This window comes from Ctenopharyngodon idella, chromosome 5 (assembly GCF_019924925.1).
Source record: "Ctenopharyngodon idella isolate HZGC_01 chromosome 5, HZGC01, whole genome shotgun sequence".
Lineage (NCBI taxonomy): Eukaryota > Metazoa > Chordata > Actinopteri > Cypriniformes > Xenocyprididae > Ctenopharyngodon > Ctenopharyngodon idella.
Window position 1 is genome coordinate 2,393,612 of NC_067224.1, and position 24,495 is coordinate 2,418,106.

The 24,495-nt window shown below is 39.1% G+C and overlaps 1 protein-coding gene and 1 long non-coding RNA gene across 2 annotated transcripts in view; one reads left to right on the top strand and one right to left on the bottom strand.

Moving 5' to 3' along the window:
• LOC127513413 (uncharacterized) overlaps positions 1-10,577 on the bottom strand; it is a 44,916-nt gene extending 34,339 nt beyond the window's left edge. Inside the window, exon 1 of the long non-coding RNA XR_007930401.1 lies at positions 9,562-10,577. This is a non-coding gene — a long non-coding RNA (uncharacterized LOC127513413). The remainder of the gene's footprint in view (positions 1-9,561) is intronic.
• On the top strand, positions 8,816-19,258 carry LOC127513412 (asialoglycoprotein receptor 1-like). Its single transcript, XM_051895163.1, has 7 exons — positions 8,816-9,024; positions 10,594-10,659; positions 10,742-10,840; positions 10,998-11,090; positions 12,739-12,890; positions 12,963-13,072; positions 17,396-19,258. Exons 1-7 carry the CDS (start codon positions 8,859-8,861, stop codon positions 17,550-17,552), a joined length of 843 nt encoding a protein of 280 aa, XP_051751123.1. The 5' UTR covers positions 8,816-8,858; the 3' UTR covers positions 17,553-19,258.
• The last annotated feature ends 5,237 nt before the right edge of the window (positions 19,259-24,495 follow it).

Consider the following 24,495-nt stretch of genomic DNA (forward strand, 5'->3'; position numbering starts at 1 on the left):
ACCCCAGAACCCAGCCAACCGTCACCCACGCCCACAGATGACAAGCCTGTGCTCACTGCAGATGGGGAGCTTTCGCCCGCCATGGACCCTGAGCCTGTGCCTCTGCACACGAAGGAGCCTGAGCATGCAGCCACATCCCCCCGAGCCCAACATAAGTCTGACCAGGTGTGTGAGCCGGCAACATCCATGACAGAAGGAGTGTTGGAGGAGCCAGATACTGAGCTTTGGCTGATTGATTGGGAGACAGAGATTGTGCAACCCACCCAACCCTGCCCTGTATTGTCTTCATCACCGCTGGTCCTGCCGAGCAATATGTATGTATGCATCATCGTCCTGTCATAATGTGTTATTGTCGCGGACCCCACCAAGCCTCCCTGTCCTGCCTCCTTTTCCTCTTCCAGTCAGTCTGTCAGCCCTGCCCACACTGCTTCCCGTCAGCCCCTTGCCTTCCTCCCCATCGCTGTGCTATGTGGATGAGCCTCGGAGCTTACGGTCACCAGTTTCGTCCAAGCCAGTGGATCCCCCGGCTCTGCCTCCAGCCACTGATCCCGTCATTCCACCTGGCCCGTCGGTCTGTCGGCTCCGCCTTGGGTCCTCCCTCCCTCAGCTCCACCAGAGGCCATCATCCTTATGGCTTGACTGGGCTCCCTTGTCCCTCCGGCTTCACCTCGGTCAGCCATCACCCTGCCTACACCACGGACTTTTAAAGCAATTCTCTGCACTCCGTCTCTCCAACCCTTTGGCTTCAGTGGGCTACGCCTTGGTCTTCTGTTGCATTGGCTCCGCCTCAGTCCTCAGATACTCTGGTTCCTCCTCGGATGCTCGTTGCTATGTCTCCACCTCAATCTCCAGGACCGTCGGTTTGGCCGTCCCCATCTGCTCTCCGTCTGTGCCGTAGGGTCCACTAACTACGTCCTCATCTCTGTCTGTCATCGCCCAGATGTCGTCTGCCGAAACTCTATCCTGGCTCTTCCCTCCGTTGACTCCACCGTGGGCCTTCGTCCTGACTGGGATCTGGACCACCAACAGACTACTCATCACATCCTCACTTCCCTGGCTCCTTCCACCTTCAGTGCTGCCCTGGGTCATTCCATGGGGTCTTTGTCAGTCACTGGTCCTTCATCCGCCTCTTGAACCACCTCCTTTTCCATTCTATGGCGCAAGGCTGCGTCTTCCCGGAGGGGGGCGTTCTGTAAAATGCTTTTCTTAGTTAGAGTTTTTGTCTTGTTTCCAGTCCAAATATCTAAAAATTCTTATTATTTTGCTTACCCCATTGGCAGATTATTTTGCTTGTTTATTTTCAGTGTTTAGACAATTTTCGTTGTTTAGTCTTTCCGTTCCATTCGTTCTAGTTTTCCTGGCATGAACAGTTATCATGGACATTCGTTAATCACCACAGCTGTTAATCTTTGTTCATCATCCCTGTGTATTTAAGTTCATGATTGTTCTCTGTTCATTGTCAGTTCTCACCAGAATGTGACAGGTGCAGTTGTATGCCATTTTATTTTTCTGAAATAATGCTTGATAACATCTGTCTCTCTCTCTCTCTCTCTCTCTCTCTCTCTATATATATATATATCCACACAACACAGTTCAACCTTTTGCTATAAATGGTAAATTATTTTTTAATTTTATGTACAGCAAATTCACTAATTCACCATATCTCTCATGCCTATGGACCTTTTTAAATGATTCATATAGTCAGATAACATACTTTACACTAAAAACTCTTTGATTACGAAAGGAGAGGTTTAAATATTTGTTGTCCAAAGTTCAATAAATGTTGTGTTTCTGTGATCTCGATCTACAATCACACAGGACAGGGGTGCATTTCCCGAAAGTATCGTTAGCCAACTATGTTTGCAAGTTCCGTCGTTATCAGCATAGTTCAACGAGTCTGTGTTTCCAGAAACCATAGTTCCAACAAACATTCACAAACAGCATCGCAAAGTTGTGTGGTTGGAAGGACAGCTCTCGACCTGTGGTTAGAAGCATAGTTTCTTGTTTGCATGACATGTGGACTTAAAATGAAGCTGGTAATGAGTGTTGTTGTGTTGTTGTGTGTTGGAACCGCACAGATTTAATATCACCAAAATTAAACATCATTAGCAAACTCCAGAAGATTAAGACCATGGAGAAAAAGTCAAATGCTCTTCATGACGAAGTCACACACACACACATGTATATGTGGTTTATGGGGACTCTCCATAGGCATATTTTCTTTATACTGTACAATGTGTACAATCTACTGTATATTCTGTCCCCTAAAAATGACATATTATTGGATTGTATGTATGAAATTATTTTAGTGTCATGTTTGTGATTTTATTTACATGTTGGTTATATCAGTTAGTCATTTCTGATGCAGAAAAGTTAGTTCATGCATTCATGACCTCTAGACTGGATTTCTGTAATGCATTACTAGCTGGTTGTCCTGCATTCTCAATAAACAAGTTACAACTAGTAAAAAATGCAGCTGCTAGAGTTCTTACCACAGGGTATCCGCGGGGCATTAAAAAGCATTAAATGTCATTAAATGGATTTTGCGAAAATTAAGGCCTTAAATGGCATTAAAAAGCATTAAATTTTATTCCTACAGGCATTCTTTTTTTTTTTTAGATAGTTTTGAAGGAAAATAATACCAGTTTGTATTGAATATAGCCTTCATATTTAATAACTTTGATTTGCTGTCGCAAAATATGTACATTGGTGAGATACACAAGGCAAGGACCTGATTAAAACATCAATACCAAAAAACAAAAAAAAAAACGCGAGAATGACTGATTTTATTACATTTAGTTTAAGTGGCGTAGTGGATAATAATAGGCTGTATAATGTAGTGACGATAACAAGGTTGCGCTGTTGAGGCTCGAGGAGAAATGGAAACATGAGCGAAGCACACACACAAAAATACGTTTTTATAACTTGATACAGGTAAGCAAAATCACACGACCAAGAATGCTGTTTTCCTAAATAAGCTACCGTCACGATTAAAAAAACGTGACACTGATTTCATACAACTGTTAACAAATAGTTAATATTAAGTCACTTACATTTTAGAAGGAACATTGACTGTTTTTGTTCTATTTTAGCAGCAAAAATAGTTTCAAACAAAGATCACAGCAGAACCATAGCGGAACACTCAGCCTTGTTTTCTTTACTGAATGATTCAGCGTTTTGAATGAATCGGTTTAGTCAAAGATTAAATGACCCATTCATAAACCGCTGCCTCATTCTTGAATGAATCAGCCATTGGAATTAATCGTTTAAATGAATGACTCACTTATTAAGACGGTTACTTGACGCCACCTACTGGTGGTTTAGTTTAATTTTTAAAAGTATCATTTTCCCCCCAACATTTCTTACAATCCCATAACATTATTTAATACAGTTATAAGTTTTATTGTAAATTTTTAAATTATTTAATTTGATTGGTAACAGCCCTTATTGTCTTATTCTAATTAAATTTATTGATCGAATTTAAGAATTTAAAATGAAAGATGAAACATACATTTTACATGAATCGTACAAGTGAATGAAAAGGCATAATGTCGAGCCCTGTATGTAGTCTTAATGGGCCGTGTTTCAGTCACCATTTCATATTGTCTGACAACAGAAAAATATATAGATGAAACAATTTTTTGGGAATTTGGCTGTATTAAAATATATTATGTGAGCAAAAAGGGTAGCACCAGAGAAGCAAACAAATGACACTTGGCAGAATGCGAATGCAACAATGACATGATGAATATTCTAATTGCCTTATGACGTCATCTATCGACATTTACCAACATATATATAATATATATATATATATATATATATATATATATATATGGCATTAAAAATTTAAAAATTGGCATTAAAAAGGCATTAAAAAGCATTAAATTACATTTGATGAAACCTGTAGAAACCCTGTACCAGGTCAAGAAAACATTTCGTATGACACCAATTTTATCATCTCTACACTGGTTATCTATTAAGTTCCATATTGATCACAAAGTTTTGCTACTGACCTATAAGACCCTAAATGGCTTAGCTCCTGTGTATTTCTATAACTGACCTTCTATTGCCCTACAACCCATCTCGCTCTTTAAGATCACAAAACTCTGGACTTTTGGTTGTACCTAGGATTTTAAAAAAAAGGAAAGGACTTATTTTTACATTTGGCTCCTAAACTCTGGAATAGCCTTCCTGATAACGTTCGGGGCTCAGAGACACTATCTCAGTTTAAATCTAGACTAAAGACACATCACTTTAGCCAGGCATTCACATAATACATCTTATAACCTTGTACTCCAGTTATATCAGATCGCATGCACATAATTATCTTTGCTTGAAATGTTATGAACAGCAGCTACGCTAATTATTTTCCATTTGCTTTTCTGTTTCTACCTTGGGATGCCCATCCCAGGTAAATTATGCCAGCTCCAGTTTGGATCCAGCCTCTTACGAAGACTTCAGATGCCCTGTGAAGAGATGACTCCAACTCCTGTCATGACTTCAGATGACACAAACTCTAATTCAACATGTACCAATGCTAAATTTTCTATATGTTGCAATCATTACATTCACAACCTGTAATAATTACTTTAATGAGCTCATTGTTTCTGCCTAAAATTAATGTATTATGGGCCAGATTTACTAACAGTTTGTGCCAGCGCAAACCCATTTGCTAACATAACCTTCATTCCCTGAGATAACAGGAACGAGCATTGCATCAGTTTTTGACGCTTATGGGGGAAAACTGATTGGTTCACGTCTGTGACAAATGGCTTTTCAGTCCGCCGAAATGGGTGGGGCCAACTGCTTATTTAAGTCGTGCAGAAAGCCATTTTCATCAGAATTTTTCAACTGAGGAGCTGCAGAGTCGACTCGCGCATAGACGCGGTAGCACGGCAAGCTACGCAATGCTCTTTCCCGTCATCTCAGGGAACCAAGGTTACATTAGTAAATGGAACGTTCCATTTTTATATGATTTACTCGCACTGCGTCAGTCTCTGATGCTTATAGGGAACGTAATTCAATAGTGCCGTGCTTCTAGCGTAGAACTTCAGACTGTCCTATGAGCCCATAGCCAGAGGAGGCTTAATGACAAGGTTCCCATGGCAGGCTACTAGAGAGATACGGACTTAAAAATATGTTCCGTCAGTGGGGTCCATGACCAGAGCCCGTTGGGCATGACGCCACCGGAAAATCCCAGAGAATAGGGACTGACTAGCCAGAAAATATCCATGCCTGAAGAACAGGGACGTCTAGGCTGTAGAACCTGGCAAAGGTGGATGGTGAGGACTAACCGATCGCTGCACAGATGTCAGCAATGGACACTCCACTAGTCCAAGCCCAAGAAGAGGCCATTCACCTGGTGGAGCTCTAAAAGGCATGAAAAGCACCTTTGGGCACATAGCCTCGTCTCGAGGCCAGACTTTATTGTCATTGGGCCCAAACTTGAGGCAGGAAGCATCTACTGATAGAGCCTGCAAATCACCAACTCACTTGACAGATGCTAGAGCCAGCAGTCTTTAGTGAGAGGATGAAACTGTGTTAAGGGTGAGGCGGGTTCAGCCTCCCGGCCCTTATAAGAAATTGAAACACCAAGTCGTGTTTTCCAACAGAATGGCTACCCGTAGGAGCATGGTATACTGCAATAGCTGCTACATATACCTTGAGTGTAGAAGGGGTGTGTCCGCCGTCCAGCAGCTCCTGTAGGAATGACAGGACATAAGATATCTCACAAGATAGAGGGTTTACATCCCAGGCTGAACACCAGCTGGAAAAAATAGACCATTTTTTGGCATAAAGGTTCCTGGTAGAAGGTGCCCTAGCCCCAGAGATTGTGTTCATGAACTCCAGGAAAAGACGTGAAGGCTCTCATCGAGAGGCTACAGATGGAGGCTCCACAACTCAGGTTGGGGATGCCAAATTGTTCCTCCCGCCTAAGTGAGGAGGTCCCTCCTTAGCTGGATTGACTCTGGAGCTGCCGATTGCAGCTGGACCAAACCCGAGAACCACAGCTGGTTCTGCCATAAGCAAATTCGTGCACCTGTCCTTCCTGATTCAGTTGATGACCTGAGGGAGCAGCAGGGCTACCGGAGGGAAGGCATAAAGGTGCAGAAAAGACCACCTGTGGGCTAATGCATCTTTTTCCTTCAAGAAAGAACATCGGTCAGTGGGAGTTCTCTTTTGATGCAAAGAGGTGTATGCTCCAGAAAATGCCAGAAAAAGAGTCTCTCTACTCCCCCGGACATGGTCCATTCTGGGACAGCATATTTGCTCCCGTGTTCATGGAACCCAGCACGTGCACCGCTCTCACTGAGCGAAGATTGCGCTGTGCCCTTAGAAGGAGTTGGCACACCAGCCTGTTCAGTGGACGAGACCTGAGACCTCCTTGGTGATTTATATAGGTTACCTCATGCTGTCCGATTGGACTAGGGCATGGTGCACTCTGAGTTCTGACTTGAACTCCTTGAAGGCCAGAAGCACTGACATCATCTCTAGGCAGTTGACATCGGATAAGTCCAGGAGCAGGCCGGTCTGCCGTCGCATAGGGTGCCCCAACCCGTCTTGGAGGCTTCTGCCATTACTTCTTTTCTTCTGGAGACTGAGCCCAGTTCTACCCTCAACTGGTACAGATGGGGTGATTTGCAGGAGACCAGGACTTTGGTGCAGCCATGGGTCAGCTTGAGAATGAAGCGGCCCTCATGCCATGTCATGGGACGTAAGCCTTCAACCAGTGTTGCAGTGGCTGCATATGTAACAGGCCCAAAGAAACTACTGAGGAGGCTGCTGCCACGAGGCCCGGTGAATTTTCAGAGAGCGCTCCGGTGAATTCCAGGCCTGCATCCGTGTTGAATCAATGACTGCCCCCAGGAACAAGATCCGTTTACACTGAAGGATCATGGTTTGTTACTCTGAATGACATTTTGCCAAAAAGTGAGATAATATTGATATTGTTCCCATAATTGCAATGTTTTTAGTATTAGTCTATCATTAAATTAGTTTAAGAAAATGACAGCAGAAGCAGATGTTGCAAAATAATAATAAACATTTTGTTCTGCTGTTCTGATGCTCCTGCCATGCTTGCTTAGCCTGCCAGTTTGTTTCTTACTTGCTCTGCCCCAAAAATCCAAAAATTACCCCTTGCAGCTATATTTATGAATACTTTTTGTTTGCCAACATAAATGTCGTTATCAGATGAGTGTTTTGGGTGGAGAATCCCCTCAATGGTCTCTCTTGAACTTGTGACATAGAGGGGGAACTCTCTGTTCAGAAATATTTGTAAGCTATTATATTATATTATATTATATTATATTATATTATATTATTGTTATAGTTATCTTTATGTTTATTGTTCTTGGTGTGAATGGGCTTTAAGAGTGCCACCCAAGCTACTGGGTCTGCATTTACTTCATTAGCTTTTTGGCATTTTAAAATGCCTTTCAACTTTCTCTGTTTGTGGGCATCTAAAATGAATCAATAAAACAAATTAAACAATATAAAAATGCATTAAAATATTAATATTTACAGTTGAGGTGCAGGACATGGAGTATTTTTCTGAAGAGCAGAGCTCAGTTTAACTGCTCAGGACAGACAAGGAACTCATGGACAACCATCACACAACAAACAAACAGTCGTGGATCATCCAGGTAACCACACACAGTATTAAGAATCAAGGGTATGTAAACTTTTGAACGGGGTTATTTTAATAAATTCAGCTATTCTTTTGTCTTGTGAACTTCTACTTCAGCTTATATTGCAGGCCATCAACTGGCCACCTGTTTCAAACAGTGAGCTTGGCCAGTAAAGTTAATCACAATTATTCATAACATCTACTTTTTTCAAAAAATCTAACAATTTAAGTGTTTTTTGGCATTTCACTGAATGACATGCTTTTTTATAACGTAGGCTACCACACCATGAAAAGGTGAAATTATCAAATATTTATTTTTCTAAAGCATGGTCTTGGTCTTCAGGGTGCCATTTGATGATGTCCCAGACTGTCGAATGACTGTCTGTTTTTTTATATCATTTCAGAATGGCTTCTTGATCTCGTTACACTGAATGACAACTGACTAACTGCATTTTCGGGACAAAAGTCCCCTGGTTATTTAAGTACTTAACAAAAACAATAAGACATAGTCCTTTTAATGTAACACAGCCAACACTTATTTGAAAATGCTGAGACAACAAATATATTTATTAAATTGGTATTTTATATGTTTATTTAAAGATATAATGGCAAAATCAAAGTCGGACCATGATGCTGAATGACAATTTTACACTTTGGAACATTATTTCCCCAATATGTTGACATTTTATTTTTTAAAAATGTTATTTGAAATATTAAAGTAGACACTTTACTTGCATTTAACGTGTTTTTTATGTATATAAAATGATTTTTGTACATTTTATTTGATGCAGACATCAAAATAGTGATGTTTCGTCTTTGACCCATGAACGTTCTAACGTTACTGGAAGAATGTTTGTTCATAACTTTGAGAGAACCTACATTACAATTAAATATAATTAATAAATTGAATATCTAAAATTATTTTATTTACAAGTGTCTAGATATATATATCTCCACACAACACAGTTCAAACATTCGCTTTAAATGTTACATTTGTTTTTTATGCAAATTTTAATGTAAATTAAAATTTATGTACATTAGCAAATTCACTAATTGACCGGATCTCTCATGCCTATACCGACCTCTTTGAATGATTGATAAAGTCAGATAAAACAAACTTGGTTTACGAAAAGGAACGTTTAAATATTTGTAGTCCAAAGTCTCTCAGACTGTTCTGTAAATGTCGTGTTTCTGTGATCGTGATCTATAATCACACAGAACAGCAGTGATGAAGCTGGTAATGAGTGTCGTTGTGTTGTTGTGTGTTGGAGCCGCACAGGATTTAATGTCACCAACATTAGACATCATCCGTGAACTCCAGAAGATTAAGACCATGGAGGAAAAGTTAAATGTTCTTTATGATGAAGTCAGGGAACTAAGGAGCAAGAATGATGGTACTGTTCAATGTTGTTATTATTATTATTATTATTATTATTAACATAACATGCAACTAGAACTATTCTTCTTCTTTTCGCTTACTTGATCATTTTCTTCTCATCTCTTACTTGCAGAAAGGGTGAAAGTAGCTTTTTCAGCTTTTCCATAAAACTTTTTTTTTTTTTTTATAGGTTTTACAGATGGACAGATTGAGAGTGACTCTTGAAGGAACAGCACCACATCCTCTTGTACCACTGTTCGAAGAATTCATCTTCCAGAATCTGGCAGTAAGTTTTGGGAGTTAATCTCCTACCCTGAAGTCCGTTTTGCAGAGATGGACTAAAATGAACTCCCAAAACTTACTGCCAGATTCTGGAAGATGAATTCTTCAAACAGTGGTACAAGAGGATGTGGTGCTGGTCCTTCAACAGTCACTCTCAATCTGTCCGTCTGTAAAGCCTAAAAAAAAAAAAAGTTTTATGAACAGTTATGCAAAGTTCTTGTTTAAAGGGTTAGTTCACCCAAAAATGAAAATTAACCCATGATTTACTCACCCTCAAGCCATCCTCCTAGGTTTATATGACTCCCTTCTTTCAGACGAACACAATCCTAGGTATATTAAAAAATATCCTTAGTCCTCAAAGGTTTATAATGGATGTGAATGGTAGCCCAAATTCTGAAGAAAAAATGCATCCATCCATAAAAAAATTATACGACTCCAGAGGGTTAATAAAGGCCTTTTGAAGCGAAGGGATGTATTTTTGTAAGAAAAATATCCATATTTAAAACTTTATAAATTAAAAAAAACTAGCTTCCGGTGGACGACCGCACGCAGTATGCGCAAGCTGACTTGCGGCAAATGAGTAACCCGTGACGCGATGTGTGACACAGGATGTAGGAGTATCGTAAGCTTAGACGCCTCTCACGGTTCAAACAAATAGGGCTGTGCAACAAACTCAAGCTCCTCTTCTCTTATATCGAAATCCTTTGACATTTCTCTTTAAAATTCCTCGTTTTAGACTTCTAATTCGTGACCGGTGTTTTGTTTTGCTCTCTCCTCTGTGCCTCCGTGTTCATCATTGCATGGGGTCAAAGGTTGCTCTTCCACCCAATATGGTTATTTTTCTTACAAAAACGCATCGCTTCACTTCAGAAGGCCTTTATTAACCCTCTGGAGTCGTATGGATTACTTTTTTTTTTTTTTTATGGATGGATGCACTTTTTCTGTCTTCAGAATTTGGGCTACCATTCACTTCCATTATAAACCTTGGAGGACTAAGGATATTTTTAAATATATTTCCGATTGTGTCCGTCTGAAAGAAGATAGTCATATACACCTAGGATGGCTTGAGGGTGAGTAAATCATGGAATAATTTAAATTTTTGGGTGAACTATCCTTTTAAGACAAAATATGATATGAGCAGATGTTAAAAGATGTTAAATGTTGTTAAATGTTTCATCTCTTTCTTCTCAACTATCAGTCACCAGTGAATAGACTACATTACACGCACAAAACAGCTTTCGATTCAATAAGTGTCCAGTAAATGCACACACTCTACTCACACATCTACACTTCTCTTCCACAGTCCACACTGAATTGAAGAGTCTGCTGAACAGCTTGAGTTCTGTTGTATCGGCGCTGAATGATGCAGGTGTCATATCTTTTAATAACTTTACATAAATATTGTCTTCGGTGGATTGAAGAAGTTTTAAACAGCAATCCTTTTCTCACAGTTAACAAGCAGGACCAGAAACAGACTGAAACAGTACGATTGCTGGACAGTTTGAAGTCATCCATACAGACTGATCAACAGAACAAACAGCGTGACTTCGGTAAGTCAGAAACATAAAAATCAGCTAATATTAGAAGCATGAATATATATAAGTTTGTCTCAGTTAGTCTGTCTCAATAAAAACATCACAGTAAACTCCTATGCACATAGTAATCTTGCTGATATATCATAATTATGGCTTTCTTCTCGTGTTAAAGAGTCTCTGTCGAGCTCATTGAGTGCCCTGAAGAGTTCAGTGTCAGATCTCACTTCATCTGTCACAACTCTTTCCTCTAAACAACAGACTTCTGGTGAGTTATACATTCACAGTACTCAATAATGCAGTTGTTGCAATATTGTACTCAGTTGAATCTATTGAATTGATCTCTTTTTTTAGTTGAATAAAGACATAATTTCAGAAATATAATCATAATTAGTGATTTCATGGACCTGCATGCTGACACTGACATTATTCTTTACATTGGAAATAAATGGATTGAAATTAAACTCTCAGGACACTGACTGCAGTAAGTCTAACAAGGTCTGATGTGAAACAGCAGGTACTGCATCTACACTCTGATAAAGCTTCCAAAAAATGGGTTTTCACACCAATGCCATAGAAGAACCATTTTTGGGTCCTCAAAGAACCTTTCAGTGAATATTCTTAAAAGAACCTTTTTTTCTCTCTTAGTGTTAAAAACATTGTAAAAATCTACAGAACCATTTAACACTATGAAGATTCCATGGATGTTCATTTTTGTCAAATGTAAAAGATTCTTAATGGAACCATCGATGCCAAAAAGAGCATTTATATTTCCCTCTATGGTACGGTGTTGCCTCCAGGCAACACAGTCTATTTTAGTTTGTTTTTAATAAAATAAGATACCAATTTATTGATCAAACAAATCTCAGGGCAGAATAACTCAAATACTAATCAATGAAAGTGCAAAAAAGACAAAACATGACCCACAGGGGTCCATTTTGTGTCCTGTTTCAGCACATGTGCATGTGTCACATGGCTCCATATTTTCTCCAATGAAGAGTGCATTTTTCACTTATTTGTATCCATTTACCCACAAGTAAAGATGTATTTTCAAGAACTTTACATTATATATCATCAAATTTTTTAGAGAAAATAACAAAAAACTGTGTGTTGCCTCAAGGCAACATCGTACCATAATGGAATCACAAAAGGCCATACAGGCATAATAGGTTTGAATACAAATGTATTATATTTGTAAGGAAAAGAGTTAGAATTATCTAAATATATTTGCATTTTTGCATGATTTTGTAATGCACTTATAAGAATAGTAATTCACATACTATATCTGCATATATTATGATCTGCACGTTTTCTATAGCACTTCAGAAAGGTATGAAACACAGGTAGCACTGGCAGTTGATGAGGGTGAGGATGAAGTCATAGTGAGAGAGAGTGAGGGTGAGAGAGGATGGAGATGGGGATGAAGATGAATATGATAACTTGATACGATAACATAAAGATATGATGGTTTGGCAGTACTTGTCATCCACTATGGTGCCTGAGAGCAACAGCTGGATATAAAATGTTACTTTTTAATAAATATGAAACTTTTAAAAACTGGATAAATTTGTTTCTAGTGTCTAAAGAAATTGATGTTTTCAATAAATAGATTTATTTTTTCTATGTGAAAACGCCAAATGTTTCAATTTGTCCAATGTGATACAATGTTGCCTTGAGGCAACAAACTTTTAAAAAATGAATGAATTAAAAATGTATGAAAATGTTTATTGATATTGTTAAAGTGTCCAATTTTAAGCAGGAAAAACAACACAAATAATGTTTTCCTCATTGATATCATATAGTGTACCATAGAGGTTAAGAGTGTAGCGCTACTTTATGTGGTTAAAATTGCTGTATATTCACCCCTCTCTTTCATACCTCTTATTTAGTTACTTTTCTCTCTCTCTCTGACACAGACGTCCCTGTAACCTGTAAATCTGGCTGGATATCGCACAAAAGCAGCTGTTTCTTGTTCTCTAGTAATGCACTCAACTGGACTGCCGCACGAGATTACTGCAAAGCACAGGGCGCGTTACTCCTCAAAATACAAGACGACGACAGGGAGTGGGTGTGTAATGTTCATGAATTGCGCGTAACAGCATTTTCATTTCATTTTTTTAAAACTCTGTCTTTCCCCTAGGCATTCTTGAACCATCATACCTTACCCACATCCTACTGGGTCGGTCTAAATGATCAGACCACAGGCCAGTGGAGATGGGCGGATGACACTCCTTACACCATGAACAAAGAGTGAGCTGATTCATGCATTATTCACCATCTCCCCATGAGAGCTTGATTCACAAGAACATTTTTTAGCAAACATACACTAAAATAGCATACATTTAAATCTACATTTGAATAATATACATTCTTGCGGAAGCCCTAAATGGCCATGGATTATTATTATTTTTCTATCTTGTTTTCTTGTGATCACGACTTAATTTTCTCGTGATCTCGAGATAACAAAAGTTCTTTTTACAGTGTTTGATTCTGAAACACACGGCACCTGGATTCTACTGTCGCTATAATAACGGACACAACTTTCACGCGCATCTGATCGACGGATAAATTGTGTGTTCTTATATCTTGTGGATATTTCAGCAAAATGTTTACTTCGCTTAATACTGAAGTCTACAATAAATAAATAAATAAATATAGGCTAATCCATCACTGTTCAATCAATGTACACTAAACATTTTATTTGTGTAATTGACGTTTAAATGATCAACAGAGCATTCAACAGCTCAAGCGCAGGCGGAGTGCCTTCAGAAGAGTGCCAGATTATTCTATAACTATTCTAAAAACTTTTAGAGAGACCATTATCTCAAGATCACGAGAAAATTAAGTCGTGATCACAAGAAAACAAGAAAGCAAAATAATTAGAATCCATGGCCTCTTAGGGCTTCCGTACATTCTAGACCTTATAGATATTCACTGCCATTCACAAATCCTCTCCCGTGGCCTCATGGGATAGTAAAGTGTCATGTAGTAAGTAGGTAAACCCAGATTACATGTTTTGCCTACTCTTTAATGAGTACTGTGGATTCCAACATACTTCTTTAGTCATACTGTTTTTCGCCTATAAAGTAGGGAAGTATGCAATTTCGGATGAAGCCAATAATTTGAAGAATAATACCAGTTAAGTCTCTTGTGGTTCAGCGCTTTACAGTTAATGTGGAAGATGAATGTGTTTTTTTTGTAGAGATGCCCCTGAAATCATTAGCCATTTATTTTGGGAATGTCCTAAGGTACAGAGTTTTTGGAAAGATTTGAAAAATAACAAAAAGAAATTAAGATTAAAGGTGCTATATGTAGAATTTAGAAACCCTTGTTATTAGCGACACCGGTGGCCATTAAAGGGTTAGTTCACGCAAAAATGAAAATTCTGTCATTTATTACTCACGCTCATGCCGTTCCACACCTGTAAGACCTTTGTTAATCTTCGGAACGCAAATTGAGATATTTTTGTTTAAATCCGATGGCTCCGTGAGGCCTGCATAGGGAGCAATGACATTTCCTCTCTCAAGATCCATTAATGTACTAAAAACATATTTAAATCAGTTCATGTGAGTACAGTGGTTCAATATTAATATTATAAAGCGACAAGAATATTTTTGGTGCACCAAAAAAAGCAAAATAACAAATTATTTAGTGAGGGCCGATTTCAAAACACTGCTTCAGGAAGCTTTGGAGCATAATGAATCAGCGTGTCGAATCCGCAGTTCGGAGCGCCAAAGTCACGTGATTTCAGCAGTTTGGCGGTTTGACACGCGATCCGAATCATGATTCGACACACTGATTCATAACGCTCCAAAGCTTCCTGAAGCAGTGTTTTGAAATCGGCCATCACTAAATAAGTTGTTATTTTGGGGGTTTTTTTGGCGCACCAAAAATATTCTCGTCGCTTTATAATATTAATATTGAACCACTGTACTCACATGAACTGATTTAAATATGTTTTTAGTACCTTTATGGATCTTGAGAGAGGAAATGTCATTGCTCCCTATGTAGGCCTCACGGAGCCATTGGATTTAAACAAAAATATCTTCATTTGTGTCCCGAAGATCAACGAAGGTCTTACGGGTGTGGAAAGGCACGAGGGTGAGTAATAAATGACAGAATTTTCATTTTTGGGTGAACTAACCCTTTAAGTGAACTACAGCCAGCAACTTATTGCTCATGCTCACAATCGTAATAAACACACAACAAAAATGACAGCGGTAAGAAAACAGCAGTTAAGAAAGCATCTGATCATAGCGATGTGGTTTGCACCAGCTCTGCGATTCACCGGCATCATGTCGACAGATGAGGTAAACATAGATCTGGGTATGTGATACTATAGTTTGAATTAATCCGTTTTCTTTGCATGACACATTGACATTTCAGTACAGAATGGCTTTCAGCATTATCCAGAACATTGTTTGTATCATGTGTCATTTCTCAAAAAAAAAAAAAAAAAAAAAAAAAAAAGAATAACAAAGTGCAGTAAATGGTAAAACTATTTGAACTACAAACCAGTGTGTTTATGATTATGATAATTAAAATAATGTGATATATCAAATACCAGTTTGCAGTATCAAGCAGCGTAACAAACTGTTTGTACAGGTAAAACCGGATACAGGAAGCCTCACACATTCAAGTCAGAAATGGCCGCGCCACACTTATGTCAATAATAAGGTGGATAATGATTACATAGTTTTCCATTTTCCAATTATTGCCCTTTGTAATCATAAGTAGGAAAGGAAGAAGCTACTACAAGATAATGTACTTCAAGCTATTGCTTGTCAAATAAATGCATCTAGCATTAAACAAACATTTCATCTATTTAAATATTTTTGTTTGTAGTGGTGTTGGGATTACAAACCCGATTCCAAAAAAGTTGGGACACTGTACAAATTGTGAATAAAAAAGGAATGCAATAATTTACAAATCTCATAAACATATTTTATTCACAATAGAATATAGATAACATATCAAATGTTGAAAGTGAGACTTTTTTGAAAAGAGAGATTTTGAAATGTCATGCCAAATATTGGCTCATTTTGGATTTCATGAGAGCTACACATTCCAAAAAAGTTGGGACAGGTAGCAATAAGAGGCCGGAAAAGTTAAATGTACATATAAGGAACAGCTGGAGGACCAATTTGCAACTTATTAGGTCAATTGGCAACATGATTGGGTATAAAAAGAGCCTCTCAGAGTGGCAGTGTCTCTCAGAAGTCAAGATGGGCAGAGGATCACCAATTCCCCCAATGCTGCGGCGAAAAATAGTGGAGCAATATCAGAAAGGAGTTTCTCAGAGAAAAATTGCAAAGAGTTTGAAGTTATCATCATCTACAGTGCGTAATATCATCCAAAGATTCAGAGAATCTGGAACCATCTCTGTGTGTAAGGGTCAAGGCCGGAAAACCATACTGGATGCCCGTGATCTTCGGGCCCTTAGACGGCACTGCATCACATACAGGAATGCTACTGTAATGGAAATCACAACATGGGCTCAGGAATACTTCCAGAAAACATTATCGGTGAACACAATCCACCGTGCCATTCGCCGTTGCCGGCTAAAACTCTATAGGTCAAAAAAGAAGCCATATCTAAACATGATCCCGAAGCGCAGGCGTTTTCTCTGGGCCAAGACTCATTTAAAATGGACTGTGGCAAAGTGGAAAACTGTTCTGTGGTCAGATGAATCAAAATTTGAAGTTGTTTTTGAAAAACTGGGACGCCATGTCATCCGGACTAAAGAGGACAAGGACAACCCAAGTTGTTATCAGCGCTCAGTTCAGAAGCCTGCATCTCTGATGGTATGGGGTTGAATGAGTGCGTGTGGCATGGGCAGCTTACACATCTGGAAAGGCACCATCAATGCTGAAAGGTATATCCAAGTTCTAGAACAACATATGCTCCCATCCAGACGTCGTCTCTTTCAGAGAAGACCTTGCATTTTCCAACATGACAATGCCAGACCACATACTGCATCAATTACATCATCATGGCTGCGTAGAAGAAGGATCCGGGTACTGAAATGGCCAGCCTGCAGTCCAGATCTTTCACCCATAGAAAACATTTGGTGCATCATAAAGAGGAAGATGCGACAAAGAAGACCTAAGACAGTTGAGCAACTAGAAGCCTGTATTAGACAAGAATGGGACAACATTCCTATTCCTAAACTTGAGCAACTTGTCTCCTCAGTCCCCAGACGTTTGCAGACTGTTATAAAAAGAAGAGGGGATGCCACACAATGGTAAACATGGCCTTGTCCCAACTTTTTTGAGATGTGTTGATGCCATGAAATTTAAAATCAACTTATTTTTCCCTTAAAATGATACATTTTCTCAGTTTAAACATTTGATATGTCATCTATGTTGTATTCTGAATAAAATATTGAAATTTGAAACTTCCACATCATTGCATTCCTTTTTTATTCACAATTTGTACAGTGTCCCAACTTTTTTGGAATCGGGTTTGTAAATGCATAGTATAAAATGAACTCTAGATTGGATGGGATGACAGAAAGTTGTTTTATATTCAGATGGAATGGTGTGACATTTGTTGATTTTGCATTATTCACAGACGATGGAATACCGGGCAGCCAGATGACTGGAATCAACACGGTCTGGGAGATAAAGGAGAGAAAGGAGAGGACTGTGCAGCGATTACAAGTACTGGGAAACTAAATGACAGTCACTGCTCCAACAAAGTGGGATTCATTTGCAGAGTACAATTCTGAAACTGAAAATAGCTGTGGTGTAGTGCCATCTGAATGACAAATGAAAAGGATCCAGTCACTGACGTGAAAACATTTAACACTATATATAACACTGATTTGTAGGGGTGTGATGAGATCTCGCGAGATTGTGACAAGATTTCTTGTCGAGGTGAAAAGCTGTCTCTCGATATTGCCATGACGGAGTGTAAAATTAGGATAGAATATGCCACCGCTACGTTTACATTACGCCTCCACTGTCGTTTTGCTTTTTATAGAAATAAAAACCATTTATTTTAGTTGGATAACGGTTGCTTCAATCCCATCCATCTCATACGACATGAGCTGCAGAGTCGTACACAGTGCAGCAGGAATCAGAGTTCACTGATCATGTGATGAGAGTAAGTGATGAGATGACTGACAAGGCCATGGCGGAGGATTCATTGCGCAACAGAGCCAAAGCATCTGACAAATGTCTTATCTTGTAGAAGGTGCACTCAGCACCGTCGCCCCCTATTCACAGAGTATGTGCGAAAGTGAAAGTAAAACGCGAGCGCGCATTCAAACACGATTTCAATACCAAGCATTTTGAAAGTGGCTCCCTGATGCATGAAAATATCTCTCAATATGAGAGCTATCTTAGGCTGGGCTGTGTAGTTGTAACCATCTCGCAGCTCTGTATCATGCTTGAAGAATAAATTTGGTCTCTGTTTGCACTTTGAATATTGAGAGAGTACTTTGATTATGGTTGCACTTATTGTTTGCACTTTATGATGTTTTATTAACAAAGATCGGGAGGAGCACATTCAAATGATCTACCCAATCAGCATAAGAGGAGTCCTATAAATACGTAGCTGACTCACCTATGTTCCTCAACAGTTTTTTCTGCATCCCTCCACCACCCTGTCTCCTCACACTTGCCTGGTTACTATCCTAACCAAAGATACGGGGGAGTACTCTAGGTTTCCGAGCTCAGAGTCCTCCCCCGGACAGCATGCCAAATACACATACTTTTTATTCGATCTACTCAAGCGTGAACTCGTGAAAAAAGACTAAGAGAAAACTGTTATTCATGTTTATTTCTATGATCAATTTGTGAACAGGAGTTCAGTTAGGAGGTCAAAAGTTGTAGAAGCTCATAAATCATGTACAGTTGTAAGGTCTGAAGAGACTCATAAAATCATACAGGAGAGAAGCCAGTGAGTTGAGTTTGTGGCAAAACCTTTTACAGTGCTTGTATATTGTTGTCTTTTACTGCATATGATAATTCATACTACTAAAAAGTAGAACTGAAATGACATTCATTACAAGATGATTAGTTAAAACATTTCAAATGCAGCTACAGACTATTTTTCTAGTAATGTATTTCATCATTGAGGATTTCTTAAAAGTCTCGACTCTTTCTCGTGAACTCAATCTCGTGTCTCGTGAGCTAACTCTCTCATCACACCCCTACTGATTTGACAATAAAATCTTTTTCTGTCTTAATCATCACTTAAGATAAATCAGCATTTTGACTTTTTCTACAAAATGTGAGTTGTGTGGCATTAGAAGAGCATCAGATGTTAGATATTCTTCCAATTTACTTGAATAAATGTTTCTGCTGTTTCTTCATAATTGACCTTTATTAAGCAATAAATGGCTCATTAATAATAAAATCAGTAATCAGTAACAGACTGAATGGTTGCTTATTAAAATGTTGTATTACTTTGCTGCTGTTCCAATGAATTTACATTACTACTATAACTTGCTCATCTGATATTGTCTAATATTGCCTATCACATTAATCTGACATCGTTAGCTTTTAATCTAAATCGTTATCGCTAGCACAGTGCGTGAGCATTTCACTAGCCTGTTAACTTCTCTCGCAAGCTCCTTTTTCTACGAGTCCATGATGCGCTACACTCAGGTGTAGTGCCGAATAGGAGGTAAGCCGGTGTAGTGCCGAATTGTGACCCACCAAATTATGTGACCCTAGTAGGCACTGTAGTGATGGTATGATTAGGATTGGGATTACAAAGCTTTTGGGAAACGCAGCCCTGGACGATGACATCCATTTTCTCCAGAGCTGCTGTATACTAGTAACTAGTAAGTAACTAACCACCCGTTAGATTTAATCACCATTAGGTTTATTGTAGAACTTTTTTTTCAGTTGGTCAGAAAAAAAGTGGCAGACATGTTACTTACTTGTTAAGATGACATTTTCCAGTGAAACTTATTATTTTGGTTATACTTTCAAGGTGTAGTATCTGTAATTCTGAAGTACAGTATCCACACTGAAGTGTTGACTGACAGCCTACTCCTCAAAACATTAGATTCATCCGTGCTGAGGAGCCGTGCCGATGCACAACCCACGTAAAATGATAATTCCACAAATAACTGCAATTACAGGTTTCAAACAGAGATGGCGACAAAGAGACAAAACTTACGGACTGCAGCTTTAATGAATGTTCATTATTAGGGCACAAGCAGAGAAACGAAGGCATGCATGTTTCAGTGAATTAACTACTTAAACAAAATGATGGTAAAGTAACAATTTTAAATTTTTGCCAATGATATAAGTGGTGTAGATTATTTTCACTGAAATGCAGATTTGTTGTTGTTGTCGTTGTAGAAATTAACCAGTTAATAAGTGGTTAATTTCATTCTGATTAAAAAAATGAAAAAAGTGAAGAAACATTCTATTAACGTTACTGGAAGAATATTTGTTCATAACGTTGAGAGAACCTTGCCAGAACGTTCTGAAAACGTTCCCTGTTAGCTGGGTAACCCTCATCAGTCCACACCTCTGCATCACACACACACATGCAGACAGTCACATGTGATTCACTCGGATGAGCCGGAGCGTCTGCGGGGCAGAGCGCGGTGCGGCTGATGAGAGAGGTGACAGGTGAGTGACAGGTGAGTGACAGGTGTCCTGAGGAACAGAGGGGGGAGGGGTGGGGCGCTGCCACAGGTGAGGAGATGCCACGGCCGCACACGCCTGGTGTTTGATGACACTGCTGGGCATGTGTGACACAGGTGAGGACGGAGACGACCGGAATGTTTTCAGGACACACGGAACATCGGTCAGACAGACGCACATATTGTGACAAACAATAAACCCCACTGTTTGTTTCTACACAGAACTGCAGTCACGCCATTTCAGACAAGCCTTCATTAGCAGTGTTTGTGCAAGACAAACTTCACCGTTGCCATTATGAGAGATGGAGACGTGAGTTATTCCTCAGGTAATGTGTGTTGTTGAGGGGCCACAACTACAGCAAAAAACACCCATCAACCACCTTCAATCTTCACTACACTCTTAAAAATAAAGGTTTCGAAAAAGTTTTTTTTGCAACAAAGCCATAGAAGAACCATTTTTGGTTTCCCCAAAAAACTTTCAGTGATCAGTTCTTAAAAGAACCACTTGAAGAACATTTTAATCATCTAAAGAAACTTTTTCACTATAAAGACCCTTTAGTGCAATTAAAAGATTCTATGGATGTTAAAAGGGACCTATTATGCCCCTTTACAATATGTAATAAAAGTCTCTGGTGTCCCCAGAATGTGTCTGTGAAGTTTCAGCTCAAAATACCCCACAGATCAATTATTATAGCTTGTCAAATTTGCCCCTATTTGGGTGTGAGCAAAAAAATACAATTTTTGTGTCCTTTTAAATGCAAATGAGTTGCTGCTTTCCAGAAGAGGGCGGAGCTTTAACAGCTCACGCTTCAGTTGCTCAACAACAACAAAGCTGGAGAATCTCACGCAGCCAAAATGAGGATTGTCAGTAACGGTGTTCAGCCTTACATGGTTCAAACTGGAGTCGACACTGATGGAGAGACTCAGGAAGAAGTGTATATGCAACAAAAAAAGCGGGGTTTATGTAAATTTTAGGGTTAGTGATGTCACCAACCCGGGAAGAAGCTCGTTGTAGTCCCCACCAGCAGTTTGTTGTAGTCCTTAAAAAGCGAATTCTTTAAAAGAAAATCTCCCTTTGCATTGAACTTTGAGTGTCGTAACTTTGCAGATGTTGTTTAAGCTCAAACAGCAACATTACACACTAACTAAAGTTAAAAAAGTGGAATCATAATCAAACATCCCTTTAAAGGTTTTTCATGGAACCATCAATGCCAATAAAGAACCTTCATTTTTCAGAGTGGCCTGATCATGAAATTCAGAGTTTAAAGGGTCATGACATTAGTTTTTTTATTATTATTTTAATATGTTCTTTGAGGTTCACTTATAATGTTAATAATGCACAAAAACAAATGTATATGCATTCTTAGCCTCTGTCTGAAATGCCCCATATTTATGGCTGGTCAGTAAACGGCCACTGTTATGAATGGCTATTTTTAGAGTATTTTTATTTCAAGGACACAAATGTGAGAAGCAGGAGACTTATTCAACATCTCCATTTGATGTCCATTTAACCTCATTTCTGTCTAAAATAAACAGCTGTGATGTGAAAGAGATACTCATTTTTCTTTGCTTTGGGTTTATCTGCTCAGAAGTCACAAATAAAAAGTCATTGTAAGTGTGTTTAAGTGACCTGTCCCTCTGATTCCACGTTTTGCTCGTCTCAGTTCTACACCATTACAGTAAAACAGCAATACAGCTGTAAATATGAAAATTAACAGCCAAAAATGTAAAGCATCCTTATCTCGGTTTTTCTTAATTATTTGTATCATGTCATTCATAAAGTATAGCATCTGTCATCAGTTATTGTGCAAATAAAGACAGGCTTTAAAAAATCCAAGGCATGAGAATGGAAATACGCATAAAGCACACTTCCGGATGACTTTCTCAGACAAAGATTTTGGTTCGACACAGAGAGATAATTTATTGAACAGATGCATGTTTTATTCAGGCTGACAGCGGCATAGTCTGGTTGACATTTCACCGTTGCGTCGTGTCGCATCCGTCACTGCAGAAACCAGCTGTTTATTACTGTCATTCAGCGGTCATAATGACACATTAGCCTCCTTACTCACATCTCGAACACAGCTGCAAATGGAAACCTCCATTCAGTCACAATATGACAACAAGTGTCACTGAATAATCACTCAGAGTGCATTTTCTTTGCATGACAGAAGACACAGAGGTAAAGCAGCTTCAATATTAGGAACGGCTCAGCTGTGAGATGAGGTTGCACTACCCTGCGAATTGAAATGCCAAACATGCTGGCAGGCAGAAAGCCCAAACCGAGTCCATCTACAGCAGGTCACATCAGGGTCGCCGAGTGTCTTCGGTTCCAGACTGATAATCCCTTCTACAATCTGAAACTTGGCACCGTAACGTTCAAGACCTAAGCAAAAATCTGCTGATTGATTGGTCAGTGACACCACAAATAAATGAGCCAGCTCGAAGAAAGTCCATGGATTAAGTCTTGAGGTCCCACTGGAAAGAGGGGAATGGGGTAATTTGTCGGACCACTTCCATCTGTTTGGGTGTTTCCGTGACCCCCTGGTCTCAGCCATCTCAAACACGGCTGGCAGATCACGGGACGCCATCCGTCAGCCTACGGCACGCATGGCATTTACAGAAACCTTCCCAGACTCCACGCATTTAAGCCAGCCAGCAGCCAGAAGTGGACCGAAGGTTATGATCAAGCAAAGTTTTTAATGATGCCAATAGTCCACATGAGGCCAAGGAATAGCAGAGCCGACCTTCCCAATTTAAAGATTCATTGAGGCCCAGAAGCGTGACTGGCTTAAGATTCCCTGTCCGCAATGGAGATTGAGTGATCGGTCCTGCAGAGTATCGCTTGTGCTGAATGTTGTCTGCACAGCAGGTCAGTGAAAACTCCTGGCAGGGGTCTGAGAGCCTCAATCATCTGGACTGGACCGTAGCCAACGTCACACACATCTATCAGGGCTTCTCACCTACTGACCTGCTGTTTACGGCACCTTTGCACTTTGGAGAGCGGCACAGTTTTGAACCTTGAACAGGGTTGGGGAGTAACAAAATACATGTACCTTAGTTACGTATTTAACATACAAAATTTGAGTAACTGTATTTCATTACAGTTACGTTTTAAATGGGTGGTAATCAAATTACAGTTACATCCGAAAAGTATTTTAGATTAACAAAGTGACTACTTTGAATTTTAATGTCATTTATTTAATTAAATCATTAATGTAAACTGGGACAGGCAATTAACGTAAAGAGCAATTGGTGATTCTCCGACTCTGACAATCTGCAAAAGCATCATAAGCTACATTTCTGCTCATACGTTTCATACCTCTTGCAGAATATGCAACATTTTAATAATTTTAACAAAATAAGAGGGATCATAAAAATTGCATGTTATTTTTATTAAATACTGTCCTGAATAAGCTATTTCACATAACAGATGTTTACATATACTCCACAAGACAAAATGACTGAATTTATAAAAAAAGCCCCATTCAAAAATGTACATACCCTTAAATCTTACAGTTCTTCTCAACTGCTTACACACAAAATCCTTACTTGTCACTCAATTTCTGAAACCTGACACTCAAACACCAGAACCACACACCAAATCTGCAAAACCATACACTAATTCTCGGCCTTCGACTCAGTTTTCATTTTGCAAAACAGAAAACACACAATTCTCGCTTTTGTCTTGCTTTCGTGTTTACTGTGAATTTTTCAACAACTCTCTGCCAGTTACTTTCAGTCATGTACAGAAAAGGAGCTCATGAAAGAAGAGCTTTAGGTTTTGAATAACTGTGTATATGAGATATCCAGAAATAAATATTATGGCAAAGGTGTTTGCAACGTAAGACAAATGTTTGCTTTTGAGATGTGTTGGAGATATTTTGAATGCAGTGCTTCATTTTGCAAGAGATGTGAGGCATTTTGCATTTTGTGTGTGCAGTTCTTGGATTTGTAAAGTTTTGAAAAAAAGAGGCAAAGTTTTGAAAATGTGTGTAAGCAAAAACTGTAACTGTCCTGTCATTACCTGGATGATCCACGACTGTTTTCATGTTTTGTGATA

What these genes read in the sequence shown, in the direction of transcription:
- LOC127513412 (XM_051895163.1), top strand. Translation starts at nt 8,859, where the DNA reads ATGAAGCTGGTAATGAGTGTCGTTGTGTTGTTGTGTGTTGGAGCCGCA. An exon ending in ATCGGCGCTGAATGATGCAG is followed by an intron (nt 10,660 to 10,741) that starts GTGTCATATCTT and finishes CTTTTCTCACAG; the next exon opens with TTAACAAGCAGGACCAGAAA. An exon ending in CTCTAAACAACAGACTTCTG is followed by an intron (nt 11,091 to 12,738) that starts GTGAGTTATACA and finishes TCTCTGACACAG; the next exon opens with ACGTCCCTGTAACCTGTAAA.